Source organism: Rhinoderma darwinii, chromosome 1 (genome assembly GCF_050947455.1).
Source record: "Rhinoderma darwinii isolate aRhiDar2 chromosome 1, aRhiDar2.hap1, whole genome shotgun sequence".
Classification (NCBI taxonomy): Eukaryota; Metazoa; Chordata; class Amphibia; order Anura; family Rhinodermatidae; genus Rhinoderma; species Rhinoderma darwinii.
In genome coordinates, this window is record NC_134687.1 from 82,763,910 (window position 1) to 82,785,664 (window position 21,755).

The 21,755-nt window shown below is 40.6% G+C and overlaps 1 protein-coding gene across 3 annotated transcripts in view; it reads right to left on the bottom strand.

Moving 5' to 3' along the window:
* Window positions 1-21,755, bottom strand: part of MTMR7 (myotubularin related protein 7) — a 99,997-nt gene that overhangs the window by 46,533 nt on the left and 31,709 nt on the right. For all 3 annotated transcript variants that reach the window (XM_075860130.1, XM_075860129.1, XM_075860131.1), the window contains exon 6: window positions 21,571-21,705. In XM_075860130.1, the coding sequence (XP_075716245.1) occupies window positions 21,571-21,705 (135 nt within the window). The remainder of the gene's footprint in view (window positions 1-21,570; window positions 21,706-21,755) is intronic.

A 21,755-nucleotide genomic window follows, 5' to 3' on the forward strand; every position in this document is an offset into this window, starting at 1 on the left:
TGTACTGAGGTTGGTTTTGGTGCTGTATTTATGTACTGAGGTTGGTTCTGGTGCTGTATATATGTATGGGCTTGGTTCTAGTGCTGTATTTATGTACTGAGCTTGGTTCTGGTGCTGTATATATGTCAGAGCTTGGTTCTAGTGCTGTATTTATGTACTGAGCTTGGTTCTGGTGCTGTCTATATGTACTTAGCTTGGTTCTACTGCTGTATTTATGTACTGAGCTTGGTTGTGGTACTGTATATATGTCAGAGCTTGGTTCTGGATCTGTAGTTATATAGGATATATTTATAAAAACCAAATTGCTGGGCAGATGGAATTGTTCTCAATTCTTTGTATATTTAATGGGAATCTGTCAGGTAGTTTTAACCCCTTGAACCGCCACCATGCAGTAATACATGACCTGACATTATTTCCAAACATTCCCCTGTATGTTTTTTTCATATGCAGCAAAATTCTTAAAATCCACTTTTAAAACGATGCACACTATATGCTAATTACTCATTAGAGGGTCATGCGGCAGTGCCGCTATCCTGAAGAGTCACATAGTCCTGCCTCCAAACCCACCTTTCCATGTTTGAGTGACATCTCCCTGGCTGATACAACTTTCTCGGATGCGCCATTGCCTTGTGGCACTATACACAAGGGGGGGGTGCAGTGTGGCACTATACACAAGGGGGAGCTGTGTGGCACTATACACAAGGGGGAGCTGTGTGGCACTATACACAGGGGGGAGCTGTGTGGCACTATACACAAGGGGGAGCTGTGTGGCACTATACACAAGGGGGAGCTGTGTGGCACTATACACAAGGGGGAGCTGTGTGGCACTATACAAGAAAACCAATGTATCGGTATTGGATCATACCCGGCTCTTCCCGGTACCCCTAATGGCGTTGGGTTAGGGGTAATAATGGGAGGTTGGTGCTAGCCTTTTTACTGGTTGACAGTAAGCCCCAGCCTTAGCAATGGATGCTGTCAATCAGATAGCGGCCATTAAACTGGCAGTAATAATGTATTAAAAAAAAAGATGGACATAAGAAACATTTTTTAATTTAAATAAAAACTCCCTCACACAACCCACTTTCACCATTTTATTTAAAATAATAAATAAAAAAAACATAGATCGTGAAAGTAGTCCAATAAATCTACGGCGTAGTCCAAACGGTCCATTGGAACCAACCGGAAAATAAAAAAGTGTATGAAAAATAAAAAAGTAAACACTTTTCCTTCTCCCCTGCAACGTACAACTAGAGGTCAAAGAAAAATAATTCCCCATCATGTAAGTCTGCTACCTGTCAACTGAAATGTCATTCGCCAGAGGGAAAAATGTTTCCACATGGCGGAGTACCAGGTCCCAGGCCCAGGTGAAGCTTTCTTTTAAGAGGGCAAACTCAGCAATTGCACAGTGCCCCCAAAATGGCCCGCTACGCTTAGGCAAGTGCTGTGTGCTTGCCTCCAGGCTAAAATTTGCCAGCCAGCCCTGGGTCATTGGCTCCATGCCCCACCCTTTTCTCTCGTATGCCTGCGGTCTACAACAGTCCAAGAACACGTCAGCGGCCTAGCGCGATTATGTCACTTCATCATGCCATCCGCGCTGGGCCGATGAACTCAGCAGAAAGTCAGAACGTTCGGATGGGGTTACTTGGATAGATTTGGGGGGGGGGGGGGGCGCCTTTCTATAGTTTGCCTCAAGCAGCCAAGGGGCTAGGTTCACCCCTGTCCCTGTTCATATGGTCACTGTGATATACCTATCACAGTGGCCATAATCACATATTTACTAAATACAGCACAGGATTTCTGCTAGTTCTTTCTCTCCCCTCACTGTAGTTGTTTTGTGAGAGGCAAGAGAGATACTGCGTTCAAATCCTGTGCTGTCAGACAGTGAAATTACAGCTGTCAAACGACCACGTGTAAATGACAGGTCGTCGGCACAGTACGTCGGCAAACCCATTCAAATGAATGGGCAGATGTTTGCCGACGTATTGTAGCCGTATTTTCAGACGAAAAACGAGGCATAATACGCCTCGTTTACGTCTGAAAATAGGTCGTGTGAACCCAGCCTAATACCGATGAACATACAAACCTAGTACGCCACGTGTGACTGCACCTTAGGCCAAATGCACACAATGTGTATTACGGGGGATTTTCTGCGCATATTTTGGTGCGGCAAATCCGCAGCATAATACTATGCCAGCAAAGTAAATGAGTAAATGAGATTTCAAGAAATACACGTTGCAGATTTTTTTCTGCACGTAAACTGACCTGCGCTGCGTATTTTAAAATCCGCAGATTGTCAATTTATCTTGCGTTTCCGCTTGCGAATTGTATCTGACTAGTTTTGAAGGAAACGAACCAAAATCCGCAGCATAAATATGCACCTATTTCTGCATCAAAATGTAAAAAACTCACTATTAGGTGTGGATTTTACTTGTGAAATTACCTGAGGTTTTGATGCGGATTTTCTGCACCAAATTCCGCAACGTGTGCATCTAGCCTTAGGGTTTTCCGCTGTGTCAGAGGTACACAGGAGCCGCTAACATTTAGAGGGGAAAAATAAAAATAACAAAACTACAATGTGGTTGCATAAGTGTGAACACCCTCTTATAACTGGACATGTGGTTGTGTTCAGAATTAGCCAATCACAATTAGACTCATGTTAAATAGTAGTAAGTACACAGCTGCCATTATTTAAAGTGATTCTGAGTAACCCCATATAAAGTTCAGCTGTTCTATTAGGATTTTCCTGACATTTTCTTTGTTGCGTGTGAGAGCAAAAGCCATGATCTGTAAAGAGCTTACAACACATCAAAGGGATCTGATTGTTGAAAGGCATCAGTCAGGAGAAGGGCATCAAAGAATTTCCAAGGCATTAGATATACCATGGAACACAGTGAAGACGGTCATCAAGAAGTGGATTACATTTGGCACAACATTGACATTAGCAAGAACTGGACATCCCTCAAAACTTGATGAAAAGACAAGACGAAAATTGGTCCGGGAGGCTACCAAGAGACCTACAGCAACATTAAGGGAGCTGCAGTACTTTCTGGCAGGTACTGGTTGTGTAGTTCATGTGACAACAATCTCCCGTATTCTTCATATGTCTGGGCTGTGGGGTAGGGTGGCAAGACGGAAGCCTTTTCTGACAAAGAAAAACATCCAAGCCCGGCTATGTTTTGCAAAGACCTACACCAAGTCTGACTAAAGCATGTGAGAAAACTTGTTATGGTCTGATGAGACGAAGGTTAAACTTTTTGGATATAATTCTAAAAGGTATGTTTGGCGCAAAGCCAACACTGCACATCACCAAAAGAACACCATACCCACAGTGACAGTGAAGCATGGTGGAGGCAGCATTATGCTTTGGGGCTGTTTTTGTGCAGCTGGAACTGGGGCTCTAGTCAAGGTGGAGGGAATTATGAACACTTCCAAATATCAGGCAATATTGGCACAAAACCTGCAGGCCTCTGCTAAAAAGCTGAAGATGAAGAGGAATATCACCTTTCAGCACGACAACGACCCAAAGCATACCTCCAAATCAACAAAAGAATGGCTTCACCAGAAGGAGATCAAAGTTTTGGAATGGCCCAGCCAGAGCCCAGACCAGAATCCCACTGAAAATCTGTGGGGTGACCAGAAGAGGGCTGTACAGAGGAGATGCCCTCGCGATCTGACAGATTTGGAGCGCTTTTGCAAAGAAGAGTGGGTAACAATTGCCAAGTCAAGATGTGCCATGCTGATGGACTTCTATCCAAAAAGGCTGAATGCTGTCATAAAGTCAAAGGGTAATTCAACAAAGTATTAGTTTAAGGGAGTGCATATTTACGCAACCACATTATTTTTGTTCTTTATTTTTCCATCCTAAAAGATTTCAGTTTGTTTTTCAATACAATTGCACAGATTATAGGTGACAGAGGTGGAAAAAGTTCTGAAATGATTAATCTTGAACTGATTTTGTAACATGACAAAAACCTGGCATTTTAACAGGGGTGTGTAGACTTTTTATATGCACTGTTCATATATACATAGCAACTGCATCACAAAACGTAAATAACATTTTTATAAAAGTAAATTTAACTGGTTCCTGACCGCTGGCTGTATTTTTACGGCCCGCGGTCAGGGTCCTTAAAACCCGAGCCATAGACTTTTTACGGCTCGGGTTTTAATTTGCTGCCCGCACGATCGGGCAGCTTAATGTCGGGTCTCCGGCTGCCAGTGACTGCCGGGGACCCTGAGGAGAGGAAAGAAGCAGCTTTTGCTGCTTCTGTCTTCTCCGATGTCTTTTTACATAGCGCTCAATGAACGCCGTGTATAGGAATAGAGACAGCAGCAGCGGCGCTGTCTCTATTCCTCCCGGTGTTCATGTGACTGGTCACATGATCGCCGGGTGCCATTACTGACAGACTGCTGCTGGGTCTTACTAGACCCAGCACAGTCTTATTCGTGACAATCGTCACTATGAGAGGGCTGATTTCCCTGCTATGCAGCCCCAGTTACAGGGGAAAAACATGGTGTAAAAGAAAGAAAAAATATATATAAAGTTCCCCAAAGGTCTTTTTTTACCTTTGAGGGACAGACCATAGTAATAAAAAAATAGTAAAGTCAAGTAAAAAAATTTTTTTAATAATAAATACACATAAAATACCCAGCCCAAAAAAAACGTCCCCCCCCCGCCAATCATTGTTGTAACGCTAGCGCTGACCCAATTACCCTAATATAGACATGTAATATATTAAAATTTACGGTAGACAATGACGATCACCAATAAAAGGTCTATTTTAGGGTAAAACTATGTTATTAGCAAAAAAAACAGCTGAAACATAAAAAAGCTTATTTTTTTACTATTATTTTCAAACTTTATGAATAAGAATTCTAAAATAGCAAAAAAGGTGTGTATAAAAACGATAAAAAAAGAAACCTGCATTGTCTACGGAAAAAACGTCGCAAAAATCACGTCGTTAGCCCAACAAATAATAAGGTTATAGCCATTTAACTAACACGTGCTAAAAATGGCTAAACGGTGTCTGGTCCTGAAGGCGCAAAATAGCCTGTCCTGAACTGGTTAAAAAAATGTTTAAGAACACATAAAACATACATAACATTGAAAAAAAGGCTACAAAGGTTTACATAGCCTTTAAGGTACATTGAGGATAGCCGCGGTGCTGTAGAAACGTTTAAAATTATGTTTTTGAAGCTGAATACAATTATTGCAGATGAAATATAAGCAAAATAAAGTGAAATTCCTTTCATTCAGAGTTATTAGGTTCTAACCTGTCCCATATTTCCATCATTCTATCTTATTGGACTGTAGTATTAATCTAACGTCCCCTTACAATTTACTATCTATCCACGTTAACTATGGTTGTCCAGATGTCTCCCTTCTTTTTTCACTATCAGTTAAAACAAAGATATTTCCTAAGAGTAATAATTCTAAGTAGCAAACACTGTGCCTGACATCCAGCGGGTAAAGAAATTTGGGAGGAGCATTGTGATCTACTGTTAGTCAGATGCTCTCAGCCTATCAGAATCACACGCTAGTTTAACCGCTTATGGGCATCTAAATGACAGTGGGGCTTTAACAGATAATAAAATATATTGTTACAATGAGGGTCAGGAAGATAGGAGTGCCAGCTGTCTAGAATGCAGCAGCCTCCCTTGCACATCACAATACCCTCAAACTTGATCAGCAGTAGCTGTAACACATCGCTACCGCTATGGTTGTTGATACAGACAGATAAAGCTGTCATTAAGGTGTCATGCTTTTGATGCACAAAACAGATTGACAGCACTTAAAGAGGCTCTGTCACCAGATTCTCAAATCCCTATCTCCTATTGCATTGGATCGGCGCTGCAATGTAGATAACAGTAACGTTTGTTTTTTTTGAAAAACTTTCATTTTTGGCCAAGTTATGAGCTATTTTATATATATGCAAATGAGCTTTGAAATGGACAACTGGGCGTGTTTTTTTTTCGTATGTCCAACTGGGCGTGTATTGTGTTTATAACTGGACGTGTTTACGTGTATGACGCTGACCAATCAGTGACCAGTCAGCGTCATACACTCCTCTCCATTCATTTACACAGCACATAGTGTTCTTACTAGAACGATGTGCAGCCACATACACAAGTGTCCTGATAATGAATACACATGACCTCCAGCCTGGACGTCATGTGTATTCAGAATCCTGACACTTCTGAATCTTTATCGTATTACATAAATCATTTGAGACCAAAAAGGGATGTCCATATAAATGTTTTACTGCATTTCTTTCATGGACTTTCATCCTTCCACTTTATCTTCATCTATGCTAATATTCAAAATTGTTACCCTTAACAACTTATGTGGCTTGTTGAGCTCTTACCATACTTTTGTATTTATATGTATGACCATGTGAACATAAAAACAAAAAGCACAGCGCCACATAGTGCAGATCAATTAGGTTTAGGTGAAATGTCAGAAGCGAATTATGCTCACCCAGGTAGTGCTTGGAAAAGGTAATCAGAGAATGCACAAATGCTGCTGCCGAGATCCACACCGGTAAACCATATGGTCACCGCTTGTTAGGATATAGGAGAGTAATTGAAAAAGGGAGGATCCTGCAAGGCGTTGCTACGTGGCTGCTTGTGAAGTATTGACAGTGATAAACAAAATAATAAATATATGTTTATTATAAAACAATGATGGCTACGCGTTTCAACGCTGTACCAGCGTCTTCCTCAGGCCGTTAAAATTACACTCAATGAAAAGGTTTCTTATATAACAGCACAAATTAGAATACACAGGAAGGAACCAAAGGGGCAAAGGTCAAAGGGTGACCGTGACGTCATAAAAAACATCGGTACCAAAACATGTGAACTGAAATAATTATCTTAAAAATTAGAAAATGATCAATATCGGAATTACATTATAAGCGGTTTTATACATGAAATAGTGAAAAAATACATTCAACAGATCCAGTTTGTTTATTTATGTTTATTTGTATTTGCTCAGATTCAATAACCTTTAACCCCTTAGCGCACCAGGACGCACCGGTACGTCCTGCATTGAAGTGCTTTAAGCCACAGGGACGTACCGGTGCGTCCCGGCTAAAAACTGTCACCCTGTCAAAGAACAAGGTGACAGAACTGTACCGTCAACTGTTTATGACAGTTGATCGGCACAGTAAGACGGCAGGGGACCATTCACAGCGGTCTGCTGCCGGCGATCGCTGTGATTGGTCAGTCAAAGCAGACTGACCAATCACAGCTCTATGACGTGTGTATGTGATGACGCTGGCTCAGAAGCTGAGCCAGCGTTATCACCGCTGGGAATCAGCTGTCCGACGCCCCTCTGCAACGGCCAGGACCGGAGCTAGGCTCCGATCCGGCCGATTAACCCCTTCGATGCATCGATAAACGTGATCGATGCATCGAAGTGGCTTGTAGCCTGTCGGCAACCACGATGGTTGCAACAGGCGCGGGTGTCAGCTGTTTGTCACAGCTGACATCGTGCCCTAACGGCCAGGACCGGAGCAAGGCTCCGATCCGGCCGATTAACCCCTTAGATGCAGCTATCGCTGCATCTAAGTGATTAGATCGTACCCTATGGTTGCTAATAACAACCATCGGCACCCGCGAGTGTTCCGATGGTTGCTATGGCAATCATAGCCTAACAATCGCTTCCTAGTACGGAAGCCTATTAGGCCCCGCCGGGAGGCGAAGCCTAATAGGCTTGCTGCCAGTGAATAGCTGACAGCTCTAATACACTGCACTATGTAGGTAGTGCAGTGTATTAGAATAGCGATCAGGGCTTCATGCCTTCAAGTTCCCTAGTGGGACACAAAAAAAAAGTTAAGACAAGTTAATAAAAATGTTGTAAAAAAGTAACAAAAAATAAGTTTCATGTTAAAAACACTATAACAGCCTTTTTTCCTATAATAAGTCTTTTATTATAGGAAAAACCAAAAAACATTAAAAAAAAGTACACATATGTGGTATCCCCGCATCCGTAACGACCCAAACGATAAAAATATCACGCTATTTTACCCGTACGGTGAACACCGTAAAAAAATTAAATTAAAAAGTATTCCAGAATCTCTGTTTGTTAGTCACTACCCCTTGCAAAACAGAATAAAAAAAGGGATCTAAAAGTTACATGTACCCCAAAATTATACCATTAAAGAAACACAGCCCGTCCCGCAAAAAACAAGCTCTCCCACCGCTTTTTTGACGGAAAAATAAAAAATTTCTGGCTCTCAGAATATGGTGACACCAAAAATACGTAAAACAAAAAAGAAAAAATAATCAGAAATATAACCAGGCACTCTTGGGTCATAGAAAGTAATGAAAATTTTTTAATTCATAGAACTCCAAATCTTTTCCAAATATAAATATGTTCACACAGATTAAAACATTTTTTACTCCTGGCCAGGAAAAGGTTACATATGGATACAAATCACATCCTAAACAAAATGTATTGCTAATAGGTAGAAAACATTAATGTACACCTTGCTTTCCCCACACATAGGGGTTAAATAGTATGGATCGAAAGAAAACGCTAGGTTGGGTTAACACCTGCGATTTTTCCTGGAGATTTTTTTTTTATATCAAGGGCATTTGAGACAAATCGATCAGGAAGGCTTTCTTATACATATAGGCATTCCCTTACTAAATAAGGTTGTCATGCATTTAAGAGATAATGTTTGACAATATATGTTGCTGCTATATAGCTCTCTCATTCCTCCCTTGCAAGGACGATGCCACAATATGTATTGCCAATCAATAGAAAGCATTGATGTACACCTTGTTTTCCCCCACAGATAGAGGTCAATAACACAAATCGAAAGAAAACGCTGGGTTGCGTTCACACCCGCGATTTCTTTCTCTATACATTTTTGTGTATATTTCCTGCAAAAATAACATCCACAATTCCTATCAACAACATTTCAAATTGAGTGATCAGGAAAGCTTTCCTATATACGAAGGTATTCCCTTGTTGGAATGAAGGTGTCATACAATAAGGAAATTGTGTTTTGCAATATATGTAGCTCTCATTCCTCTCTTTCAAGAACGGGTCTTGCCTCAAGGATCAGAAGTAATAAACAGTTTATACTTAGACCATTCCGGTCTAAATGTCTTCCTCCCGATCCTATCCTTGTCGTTATCACAAAGGGTACACTGTTCCTTATTATTTTGAGCGGCTTTACCTTTGATCATCCGGGAAGATGTATGCAGGAGTAGCAGGCACGGCACGCACAGTGGGCACGGTTTAAAGCTCCAATGGCTCTTACCAAATGATTTTCAGCCCATGTGCTCATACGCTCCTTCAAGCCTTTGGCATAAGATTTTTCAATAGCAGGCTTCTTGCCTCTTGCTTCTCCGATATATAAAGTAACTCCACAGATGACATCAAAAGGTATAAGATCCAAAAGGAAAGAGGGGCCCACATTTCAGGAAGGTAAATTTCCAAACCATATGGTATCCTTTTTTTTGTACGATGTTCCCAGCATGGTCAGGGATTCACAAGGCAGAGTCTCGACGTCACTACCTGCCTTGCCTAATTGAGTCAGCTGACGCGTTTCATCCCTTGTCGGGATTTCCTCAGAGCTGTCTTGGCAATTCCAGCCAGATTCAGTGCTTTTATAGTATTCAGCATGCATTCATTAGTTCTATATTTAAGGATGAAATAATCCCTTACTGTGGATCCATGCTATTGCAAGATTACCCACATGTTCCTTCCAAAATGAGATAACAATAATTTTATTACTACATCAAAAAATATATTTAAAGAAAGAACCAACAGTCAAATAATTCAATATTAATAAACATTTACAAGGTATTTTAATCCTTGTATAAATCCTGTATAATCAGTGGTGTCCTATCAGACATAAAGGAAGAGTATTTCCTGCCTCTATAAGATTTAATGCCATTGCACAAATTATATATTTCATAATGCATATATTTTTGGAATATCAAGTATATATACATTTTTTCCCTTTTTCCCTTTTTTTCCTTTTCATAAAGCTCCTTTTTTCATTTCTACAAAGAAGGCATATATTGGAAGAACTTCTAGGTATTGCATATTAATTGATCAGAGTATTCATGCCCGTTTTTTTACACAATAATTCCATGAATGTATTTCTACCACATAGATCGATTCTAAGATGTGTAATAAAAGGCATATGTGGATGGAATTCATTAAGCGTTCCAGGGACAGCAGGGAGGGGACTCATGCCAAAAGGGCAATAGAGTCCCAAGTCCCCACAAGACCTGGAAGGAAACAAGGAACTCCCCACATATTAGAAAGTTCTCCAAAGGACATCAAGGGACAAAATGTTAGCCGACCTTCACAAGATATCATAATCTCTATGTAAATAATAGGCAGTCAGTAGTGTGCCCCCACACTGGAATACATTTGCAGATCACAGAAATAAGCAAGAATTTTTCAGTTTTAAATAATTGCACTAGTTGTACATTTTGCATTCCATGTTTTTACAAAGTCGTATATATGGACAGGGTAAATAGCCCTTCACACTATATGTCATAATACTTATGCCAGTTTTTCCACATAGAGTTTCCTTGAGCCATTACTCCATGGATATAATTCTACTACCCAAATAATTTATTAATTCTATAACAGAGAAATATGTGGATGGAATTAATATAGCGCTCCAGGGACGGCAGGGAGGGGGCCCTTGCGCCTAAAAAGGCAACAGAACCCGGGTCCCCACCAATCCTGGAGAGCACAAATATCAATTCCCCACATATCCAGATTTCTCAATACACCAAGGAATAGGATAAGCAATCCATGAAATATCGCCATAAATGCTTGAATAGAATGATATTGGATAGGGATATTAGGATCATTTCTCCCAGATAATATACATGTGTTTACAAGACTCAAAAAATATTTCAAAGGAGACCCTTCACAAATTGGGAAAAGAATTCCAAAAGATAAATTGACTCCAAATGCCTATTAGTCCAATCAATCATGTACCCCCTAAGATCAAGAACTACCAAGTCCTTTGATCATATCATGGGATATTACATAAGTAAGAAAGGAGGGGGCAGGAGGAAGCCACTGGAGACACTGGTAAACAGTCATCCCAGAGGAGATCCACGTGCTGCCTCCCAAAGGGAAAAACTAAAGGAACATGTTGAATTTTATTTCATTATTTAATCCTCTGGGGTTCAGGGTACCCAATGTATAAATCCACATGGTCTCCTTCTGTAGAAGTATACGGTTGCGATCACCTCCTCTTCTATCCCCAAACAGTTGATAGATCCCCATAAATTTAAGGCCCGCAGGTGATTGCTCATGATATGTTTTAAAATGTGCTGCCAACGGACTTTTAATATCTCCCTTCGAAATATCCAAAATGTGTTCATTTATACGTACATACAATTCTCGTTTGGTTTTCCCAATGTATTGTTTTCCACAAGGGCAAACAATCAAGTACACAACCATCGTAGACCGACAGTTGATAAAATTTAAAACGTTAAATTCCCTCTTGTGTTCACTATCCGAGAAGGTATTTGATTTTAGCACGTATTTACAACATCTACACGAGCCACACATAAACATTCCCTTAGGACGTTTTTGTAGCCATGCATCATTTTCTGGAGTTCTTCTCTTGAATTCCGAGCTGACCAATATGTCTCTCAATGTACGGGCCTTCTTTGGGACCATACTTGGTGTATCCCCAACTATTTGATTGATTTTTCTATCCAGAGTTAGATGTGGCCAGTTCTTTATCATTAGGTTACGCAATATATCCCAATGAGACCCGTATCTTGAAATAAATCTGACTCTCCCATCCTCATTATTCCTTTTACTTCGTTGAAGGATTTCTTGTCTGTTGTATCTTAATGCCCTATTGTATCCCTTCTTAATTAGTTTTTTTGGGTACCCCCTATTTTCAAAACGAGACGATAGATCTTCTGCTTCATTTTTAAAGTCCTTCAATTCAGAACAATTGCGCCGAATTCGAAGGAATTCGCTTATCGGGATCCCCCTAATCTGAGATGCAGGATGATGACTACTTGCTGCCAATAGGGTATTACCCGATGTTGGTTTCCGATATGTAGTTGTTTTCAATTTATTCTCCTCCTTATAAATGTTAAGATCAAGAAAACTAATAGTATCTTTACTGTAAGTAAATGTCAAAAAAATATTCAGATTGTTTATATTTAAATCCTTGATGAAATCCTCCAATGAGTCAAGGGATCCCTTCCAACATAACAGGATATCATCCATGTATCTAAGCCAAGTCAATGCATACTTCCTGAAGAGGGGGTGAGGATACACAATGAATTCCTCCCACCACCCCAAATGTAGGCAGGCATATGATGGTGCACAAGAAGACCCCATGGCTGTTCCATGTGTCTGGCGATAATACTTACCATCAAAGGAAAAACAATTATGCTTTAAAATGAACTCCAACATTTCTATAATTCCTCACCAGGAAGTACACAGCAGCTCTTAAGCCGATATCATGTGGAATCGAAGTGTACAATGATTCTACATCTAGTCCAACTAGAAAGAACTCCTCCTCAATTCTCAGATTATAAATTTTATTAAGGAGATCTCCTGTATCCAATACAAAGGAAGGCAGTATACGGACAAAAGGTTTCAACTTCTCATCTATGTACTTCCCTAGATGGTCTGTCGGGCCATCACAGCCCGAAATAATGGGTCTGCCCGGTGGGGTATTCCTGTCCTTATGCACCTTTGGAAGTACATATATGGTAGGCATCCGTGGTTCTCTCACCTCTAGATATTGTAATTCATGTTTATTAATTAGACCCTCATCTAAAGCAAATAATAGCTTCCTATTCAGCATCTCAGCTATATTAGTCAGTGGACTATCTTTCAGGAGGATATACGCATCCGTATCTAACTGTCTTTTTATCTCACTGACATAGTCCTCCTCCCTGAGGAGGACAACATTACCCCCTTTGTCACTGGGTTTTATCACGATGTTTTTAAAGTTTTGCAATTCCTTCAGGGCCTTTCGTTCCCTTTTTGTTAAGTTGTCCTCATACAGGAGGGAGGACCAGTCTATGAGGCCAATATCCCTAAGCATTGCCTCCAAAAATGCATGCGTGCATCTATTTGAATAGACACTAGGCATTATGCTGCTTTTTTTGCGTAATCCTGTATATTCTGGAATAATATTAATTAGGTCTCCTATGCATTCATTTGAATCCCCACATGGGTTACTCTCTTTCCACAATTCAGTTAAATCCACTAATGTATTCAAATCCGACAATTCCAGATTAGATGTTATATCACATCCAATTGTCTCACTTTGTGATGAAAACTCTATATCCTTATTTCCATTGTCCCGCAAAAAACAAGCTCTCCCACCGCTTTTTTGACGGAAAAATAAAAAATTTCTGGCTCTCAGAATATGGTGACACCAAAAATACATTATTTGAAACAAAAGTGATTTTATCGTGCAGACGCTTCAAAGCATAAGAAAAACTATATACATATGGTATCGCAGTAATCGTACCGACCCGCAGAATAACGTAAAATTGTCATTCATAGCGCATGGCGAACGCCGAAAAAAAGAAATAATAAAAAACATCAGAATTGCAGGTTTTTGGTCACCTTGCTTGCCAAAAAAATTAAATACAAAGTGATCAAAAAAATCGCATGTACCCCAAAATGGTACCAATGAAATCTACAGATTGTCCCGCAACAAATAAGCCCTCACCCGGCTCCGGTGGAGAAAAAATAAAGACGTTTTGGCTCTCAGAATATGGCGATGCAAAATGTGCAAAGTGTCCAAAAGCGGATAAGATCGGGCGCCATTTATCAGTGCGACACTGGCCACACATCTGTGGATAATTATTTATTTACCCCATTATTATACTCTCTTATTATACCCCTGATGTTCTCCGCACAGCTTACATATGCCCCCACATCATAACTGAAATACCAGCAAAACCCCAAACAAAACAACTAGCGAGCAAAATCCACGCTCCAAAAGCCAAATGGCGCGCCCTGCAGCGTGCCCAAGCAGCAGTGTACGTCCACATATATGGCATCGCCATACCCGGGAGAACCCGCTTAACAGTTTGAGGTATTTGTCTTCAGTGGCACGAACTGGGCACAAAATATTGTGCACTAAAATGGCACATACCTGTGGAAATTTTCACTTTGCACCATCCACTGAGCATTCATTTCTGATAGAAAAAAAACAAACCTGTGTGGTCAAAATGCCTTGAGGGGTGCAGTTTCCAAAATGGGGGTCACTACTTGGGGGTTTGTTTTACTATTTGACCTCAGAGCCCTGCCGTTGTGGGCTAATGCTGCGAAAATCACCAAAATAGGTCTCACATGCGCCTTTCACTCCTAAGCCCTGTCATATGTCCAGGCAAATGATAAATGCCTTGAGGGGTGTAGTTTACAAAATGGGGTCACTTCTCAGGGTTTTACACTCTACTCTGGTACCTAAGAACGCTCTGAAAATGCGACATGGTGCCCCTACACCAGTCCAGCAAAATCTGTGCTCTAAAAGCCACATGGCACTCCTTCCATTTTGAGCTCTGCCATGTGCCCAAACAGCAGTTTAGGGCCACACATGGGGTATTTCCGTACTCGGGAGAAATTGGGTAACAAATGATGTGTTGTTTTTTCTCCTATTACACCTTGTGGGAAAAATAAATTGGGTGCAAAACTACATATTTTTGGGAAAAATGTTTTTTTTTCATTTTCACTTCCTCATTCTAAAACAATCTATGAAACACCTGTGGGATCAAAATGCTCAGTACACCCCTAGATGATTACCCTGAGGGGTAAAGTTTCCAAAATGGAGTCACTTCTCAGGGGTTTCTACTGTACGGGTACTTCAGGGGCTCTGCAAATGCGACATGGCGCCCAAAAAACAATCAACCAAAATCTACATGCCAAGTAGCACTCCTGCCATTCTGAGCCCTGCGGTGTATCCAAGCAGCAGTTTATAACCACATATGGGGTATTGCCGTACTCAGGAGAAATTGCTTTACAATTGTTGGGGCGCTTTTTCTCCTTTATTCCTTGTGAAAATGAAAACAATTCAACATTTTAGAGGAAAGAATGTAGATTTTCATTTTCACTGCATAATCCCAATAATTCAGCAAAAAAACTGTGGGGTCAAAATGCTCACTATACCGCTAGATAAATTCCACGAGGGGTATAGTTTCCCAAATGGGGTCACTTTTGCCGGGTTTGCACTATTTTGGCCCCTCAGTGGCTTTGCAAATGTGACATGGGGCCGCAAACCATTCCAGCAAAACTTGAGCTCCAAAAGTCAAATGGTGCTCCGTCCTTTCTAACTTCCGCCATGTGTCCAAACAGCAGTTTATTACCACATATGGGGTATTGCTGTGCTCAGAAGAGTTTGCTTTACAAATATTGGGGTGATTTTTCTCCTTTATCTGTTGTAAAAATGGAAAAATCTGAGCTAAAACTACATTTTATTAGAAAAAAATTTTGATTTTGATTTTTTGATTTTCAATTTCACGGCATAATTCCCATAAATTCAGCAAAAACCGTGTAGGGTCAAAATGCACACTACACCCCTAGAAATTCCTTGAGGGGTGTAGTTTCCAAAATGGGGTCACTTTTGGGGAGTTTCCACTGTTATGGTCCCTCCAGGGCTTTGCAAACACGACATGGCACCGAAAACCATTCCAGCAAAATCTGCGCTCCAAAATCCAAATGGCCTTCGTTCCCTTCTGAGCCCTGCTGTGGGTCCTAACAACAGTTTATTACCACATATGGGGTATTGCCGTAATCGGGAGACATTGCTTCACAAATGTTGGGGTGCTTTTTCTCATTTATTCCTTGTAAAATCTAAAACATCGTATGTTTTTTCAGAAAAAAAGTAGATTTTCATTTTCACAGACCAGTTCCAATAAATTTAGCAAAAAACCTGTGGGCTAAAAATGCTAACTATACCTCTTAAAAAATTCCTTGAGGGGTGTAGTTTGCAAAATGGGGTCACTTTTGGGGAGTTTTCACTGTTATGGTCCCTCCAGGGCTTTGCAAACACTACATGGCACCGAAAACCATTCCAGCAAAATCTGCGCTCCAAAATCCAAATGGCCCTTGTTCCCTTCTGAGCCCTGCCGTGGGTCCAAACAGCAGTTTATTACCACATATGGGGTATTGCCGTAATCGGGAGACATTGCTTTACAAATGTTGGGGTGCTTTTTCTCCTTTATTCCTTGTAAAAACTAAAACATCGTATGTTTTTTTAGAAAAAAAGTAGATTTTTATTTTCACAGACCAGTTCCAATAAATTTAGCAAAAAACCTGTGGGCTAAAAATGCTAACTATACCTCTTGAAAAATTCCTTGAGGGGTGTAGTTTCCAAAATGGGGTCACTTTTGGGGGGTTTCCACTGTTTTGGCACCACAAGACCTCTTCAAACCTGACATGGTGCCTAAAATATATTCTAATAAAATAGAGGCCCCAAAATCCACCAGGTGCTCCTTTGCTTCTGAGGCCGGTATTTCAGTCCATTACCACACTAGGGCCACATGTGGGATATTTCTAAAAATTGCAGAATCTGAGCAATAAATATTGAGTTGCATTTCTTGGGTAAAACCTTCTGTGGTACAGAAGAAACTGTATTACAAATGAATTTAGTAAAAAAAATTGAAATTTGTAAATTTCACCTCTACTTTGCTTTATTTCCTGTGAAATGCCTAAAGGGTTAAAATAAATTCTGAATGTGGTTTTGAATACTTTGAGGGGTGCAGTTTTTAAAATGGGGTGTTTTATAGGGGGTTTCTAATATATAAGGCCCTCAAAGCCACTTCAGAACTGAACTGGTCCCTGAAAAAATAGCCTTTTGAAATTTTCTTGAAAATGCGAGAAATTGCTGCTAAAGTTCTAAGCCTTGTGAGGTCATAGAAAAATAAAAGCACGTTCAAAAAACGATGCCAACATAAAGTAGACATATGGTAAATGTTAACTAGTAAATATTTTGTGTGGTATTACGATCTGTTTTACAAGCAGATACATTACAATTTAGAAAAATGCAGATTTTTGCACATTTTCTCTAAATTTTGGTGTTTTTTACAAATAAATATTGAATTTGACGACTAAATTTTTTCAGTATCATAAAGTACAATATGTCACGAGAAAACAATCTCAGAATCGCTTTGATAGGCAAAAGCATTCCGGAGTTATTATCACATAAAGTCACACATGTCAGATTTGCAAAAATCGGCTGTGCCACAAGGCCAAAATAGGCTGTGTCCTTAAGGGGTTAAATATCCATTTATACATTTACATCGCACAATTAGCGATTTTTCGTTTGGTTGAAACTTCATCCTTTTTACTTTCCAAATGGGCTTTTACTAATAAGAACATGTGTTTATAGGCAGTATGTGGGTTTTATTGATCCCTTTTATTGATCATTTTAAACTGGATCTGTTGAATGTATTTTTTCACTATTTCATGTATAAAACCGCTTATAATGTAATTCCGATATTGATCATTTTCTAATTTTTAAGATAATTATTTCAGTTCACATGTTTTGGTACCGATGTTTTTTATGACGTCACGGCCACCCTTTGACCTTTGCCCTTTTTGTTCCTTCCTGTGTATTCTAATTTGTGCTGTTATATAAGAAACCTTTTCATTGGGTGTAATTTTAACGGCCTGAGGAAGATGCTGGTACAGCGTTGAAACACGTAGCCATCATTGTTTTATAATAAACATATATTTATTATTTCGTTTATCACTGTCAATACTTCACAAGCAGCCACGCAGCAGCGCCTTGCAGGATCCTCCCTTTTTCAATTACTCTCCTATATGTATGACCATGAGAATTTTCCCATTGTATATAGTTCCTTTTCCCCCATTATGATTTGCCTTATATTATTTTTTGCATTTGTCCCTTATTTCTGTATCTGCACTGATATGATGTACTGCCCTCTGCGTAAGGTCATTATATTCTGTTTACACTACCCTATTTTTCCTGCTCGTTTTCAAAACAATAAAACCCTTTTTTGAAGTCCATAGGTATTAATATGGAGTGGGTCTTCCCTTTGCATCTAAAACATTCTCCACTCTTCTGGGAAGACTTTCTAGAAGATTTTGGAGTTTGTCTGTGGGAATTTTTTACATTCATCTAGAAGAGCAGTTGTGAGGTCAGACATTGATGTTGGACGAGAGGGCCTGGCTCACAATCTCCATTCTAGTTCATCCCAAAGGTGTTCACTGGGGTTGAGGTCAGAGCTCTGTGCGGGCCAGTCACATTCTCCTACACTAAACTCACCCAACCATGACTTTATGGACCTTGCTTTGTGCACTGCGGCACAGTCATGCTGGAACAGAAAAGGGCCTTCCCCAAACTGTTCCCACAAAGTTGGAAGGTACAATTTTCAAAAATGTCTTGGTATTCTGAAGCATTAGGATTTCCCTTCACTGGAACTAAGGGGCCTAGGCAAACCCCTGAAACACAACCCCATAGCATTATCCCTCCTCCACCAAACTTTACAGCTGGTACAATGTAGTCGGGCTGGTAACGTTCTCCTAGCATTCGCCAAACCCAGACTCGTCCATCAGACCGCCAGATAGAGAAGCGTGATTCGTCACTCCACAGAACATGTTTTCACTGCTCCAGAGTCCAGTGGCTGCGTGGTTTACACCACTCCATCCGACGCTTGCCATTGCGCTTTGTGATGTAAGGCTTGCATGCAGCTGCTCGCCATGGAAATCAATGCCATGAAGCTTTGGGTGCATAGCTTTTGTGCGGATGTTAATGCCAGAGGAGGTTTGGAGCTCTGCAGTTGGCGACTTTTATGCACTTTGCGCCTCAGCACTCGCGACTCTGTTCTGTAAGGGTATGTTCCCACGCAAACTCAAAAACATCTCAAAATACGGAGCTGTTTTCAAGAGAAAACAGCTCCTGATTTTCAAAAGTTTTTTGTGCCACTGTTGATTTTCGCTGCGTTTTTTATGGCCGTTTTTGGAGCTTTTTTCGAATGGAGTCTATGGAAAAAGGCTCCAAAAACGTCTCAAGAAGTGTCCTGCACTTCTTTTTCGCGGCCGTTTTTTTTACGCGTAAAAAACGCCGCAAAAAACGCTTCCGATTTTTCTGCAGTTTTTCCGGCTTTACGGCCCGAAAAACGGACAAAAATAGGTCGTGTGAACTTACCCTAACTTTACATGGTTTTACACTTCGTGGCTGAGTTGCTGTGGTTCGTAAACACTTCTACTTTGCAATAATAACACTCATAATTGATGGTGAAATATCTCGGTGGGAAGAAATTTCACAAACTGACTTGTTGTGATGGTGACATCCTATTACAGGACCACAATGGAATAAAGTGAGCTCTATAAAATGAACTATTCTTTCACTAATGTTTGTAAAGGCGACTGCATGGCTATGTGCTGGATTTTTTACACCTGTGGCAACGAGACTGAAACCGCGTTGAAATCAGAGGCAAAAAAAACGGCCTCCCATTAATTGTATCGTTTTTAGCCACTTGCTGTAAAAAAAAGCAGCATGCTCTTTCTTGCCGCGGTTCCACCTCTGACTTCCCAATGAAATCAATGGGAGGCAGAGAAACCGTTTTTCGCTGCGTTTTTTAGAGGCAGGCAAAAAACGCGGCAAGAATTTGCATGCAGGTCAAAATTTGCCTCCGTGTGAACAGGACCTTACTCACCAGAATTGCCGAACCTGAATACAATTGTATCCACTTTTCAACTGAGAGCAGGACGAAGTATGTATGAGTTTGTTATGACTCTGAATAGAAACAAGACTATTCTCATTCACTGACAGCAAACAAATATCTTGAAAATTGTAAGGAATTAAAACTCAAAAAGGCAGATTTACTATGACTGATGTTTCATACGTCAGTCTTAGCTTTCTGCTCCGCTGGAGCGAGATGCAACTGATTTATTCAGGGTTGCACACCTCTTTAAATCTGTTGCATCTTTCGGCTGGATGGGCGTCACAATTATGGCGTAAAGATTATGGTCACACTGGCGGGCCCCATCCCAATCCCCCCACCTCACCGCTCCCCTTCTGTGCCTGGATCCCACATCAGGTCCTGATACCGAGCAACACACAACGTCCGGCGTCAGGATGTTGAGTGCTGCGTCACATATAGGGTCCTGACACTGCCTGATGTCAGGACCTTGTATGCGGCCTGATGTGGAAGCTTAAGAAGATCCGAGGGGAGAATTGGAGCGGTAAGGTTCGTAATTTTTTTTTCCCCCATTAATTTTATTTTAATATCTGATCATGGGGAGAGGAGGCAGTATGGGGCCTACCTACACCCTATTACGCCCCTGGCCACAGAGTGAAATCTACGCAGCTACTAGTTTCTGGCGTAAATTATAATAAATTTGTCGGGTCTTGGGTTGCCCCACCCACTTTATAGAAAAGTGGCAAGAGCGGGGTAAACGGCCCTGAAGTCACAATTTTCTGGTGTAAAAAAGTTGATAAGTTCCTGAACCAAAGTATATTAGAAAGTTGTAGAACTTTGCATTTAAACAGTGATTGGGCTTTATTTGCAGAAAACTGGAAAGCCCCTTTAATGGTATGTTCACACACAGTGCTTTGAGGCGTGTTTCGGGGCGTTTACACCTCGAAAAACGCCTGAAAAAAACAGAAGCTGAATGCCTACAAACATATGCCCATTGAAATCAATGGGAAAAACAGCAATTTGTTCATACGGGACGTCTTTTTACGCCGCTGTTTTAAAAAGCGGAGTGTAAAAAGACGCTCCGTAAAAAGAAGTAGCATGTCACTTCTTGGGGCGTTTTTTGGAGCTGATTTTTCATTGAACACTATGAAAAACGCCTCAAAAACGACTCAAATTAAAAGCTTCATTTTCAGCTTCAAAAACGCCTGAAAATCCGAGGCCGTTTTCTCTCAGCTCCGTATTTTCAGAAGTTTTTTGTTAAGCGTGTGAACATACCCCCAAACCGTCTTACTTTCTCGAGCAGCACAGTGCCTTTCCAAACCATTCAGGGTTAGGCTGGGTTCACACGACCTATTTTCAGACGTAAACGAGGCGTATTATGCCTCGTTTTACGTCTGAAAATAGGGCTACAATACGTCGGCAAACATCTGCCCATTCATTTGAATGGGTTTGCCGACGTACTGTGCAGATAACCTGTCATTTACGCGTCGTCGTTTGACAGCTGTCAAACGACGACGCGTAAAATGACTGCCTCGGCAAAGAAGTGCAAGACACTTCTTTGCAACGTAATTTGAGCCGTTCTTCATTGAAGTCAATGAAGAGCAGCTCAAGATTTACGAGCGTCAAATTCGCCTCACATAATGCGAGGAGGAGCTTTTACGTCTGAAACGACGCAGCTGTTTTCTCTTGAAAACAGTCTGTCTTTTCAGACGTAAAAGGTAGCTAGCGTGTGAATATACCCTTATTGCTCGTCATTGTAAAATCCTTCATACCTCCTAATAGAATATTTTATTTTACCCATGATTTCTGCTGATTATATGGGTGACCTTTAGCCATTTGCTACTTTCAGTCCAAGGGAGCAACAGAGGGACACCGAATCTTGAATTTTCAGTATTTTTTTTTTATGTACAAAATTTAAAATAATATACTTACTTTTGGTCGGGTATCAACAACATAAAGGAAATCACTTCCTGGATTTGCCTTTTTTATCGCCTGTAACATCTGTTCATCCTCAAGACAGCGAGCACTGAAGCCAGACAAGGGCTGACTACTACGACAAATGGAAGCCTACAGGAAAAATGTGTATCAAGTAGACAGTAAGTAGTAAGTAAACACTC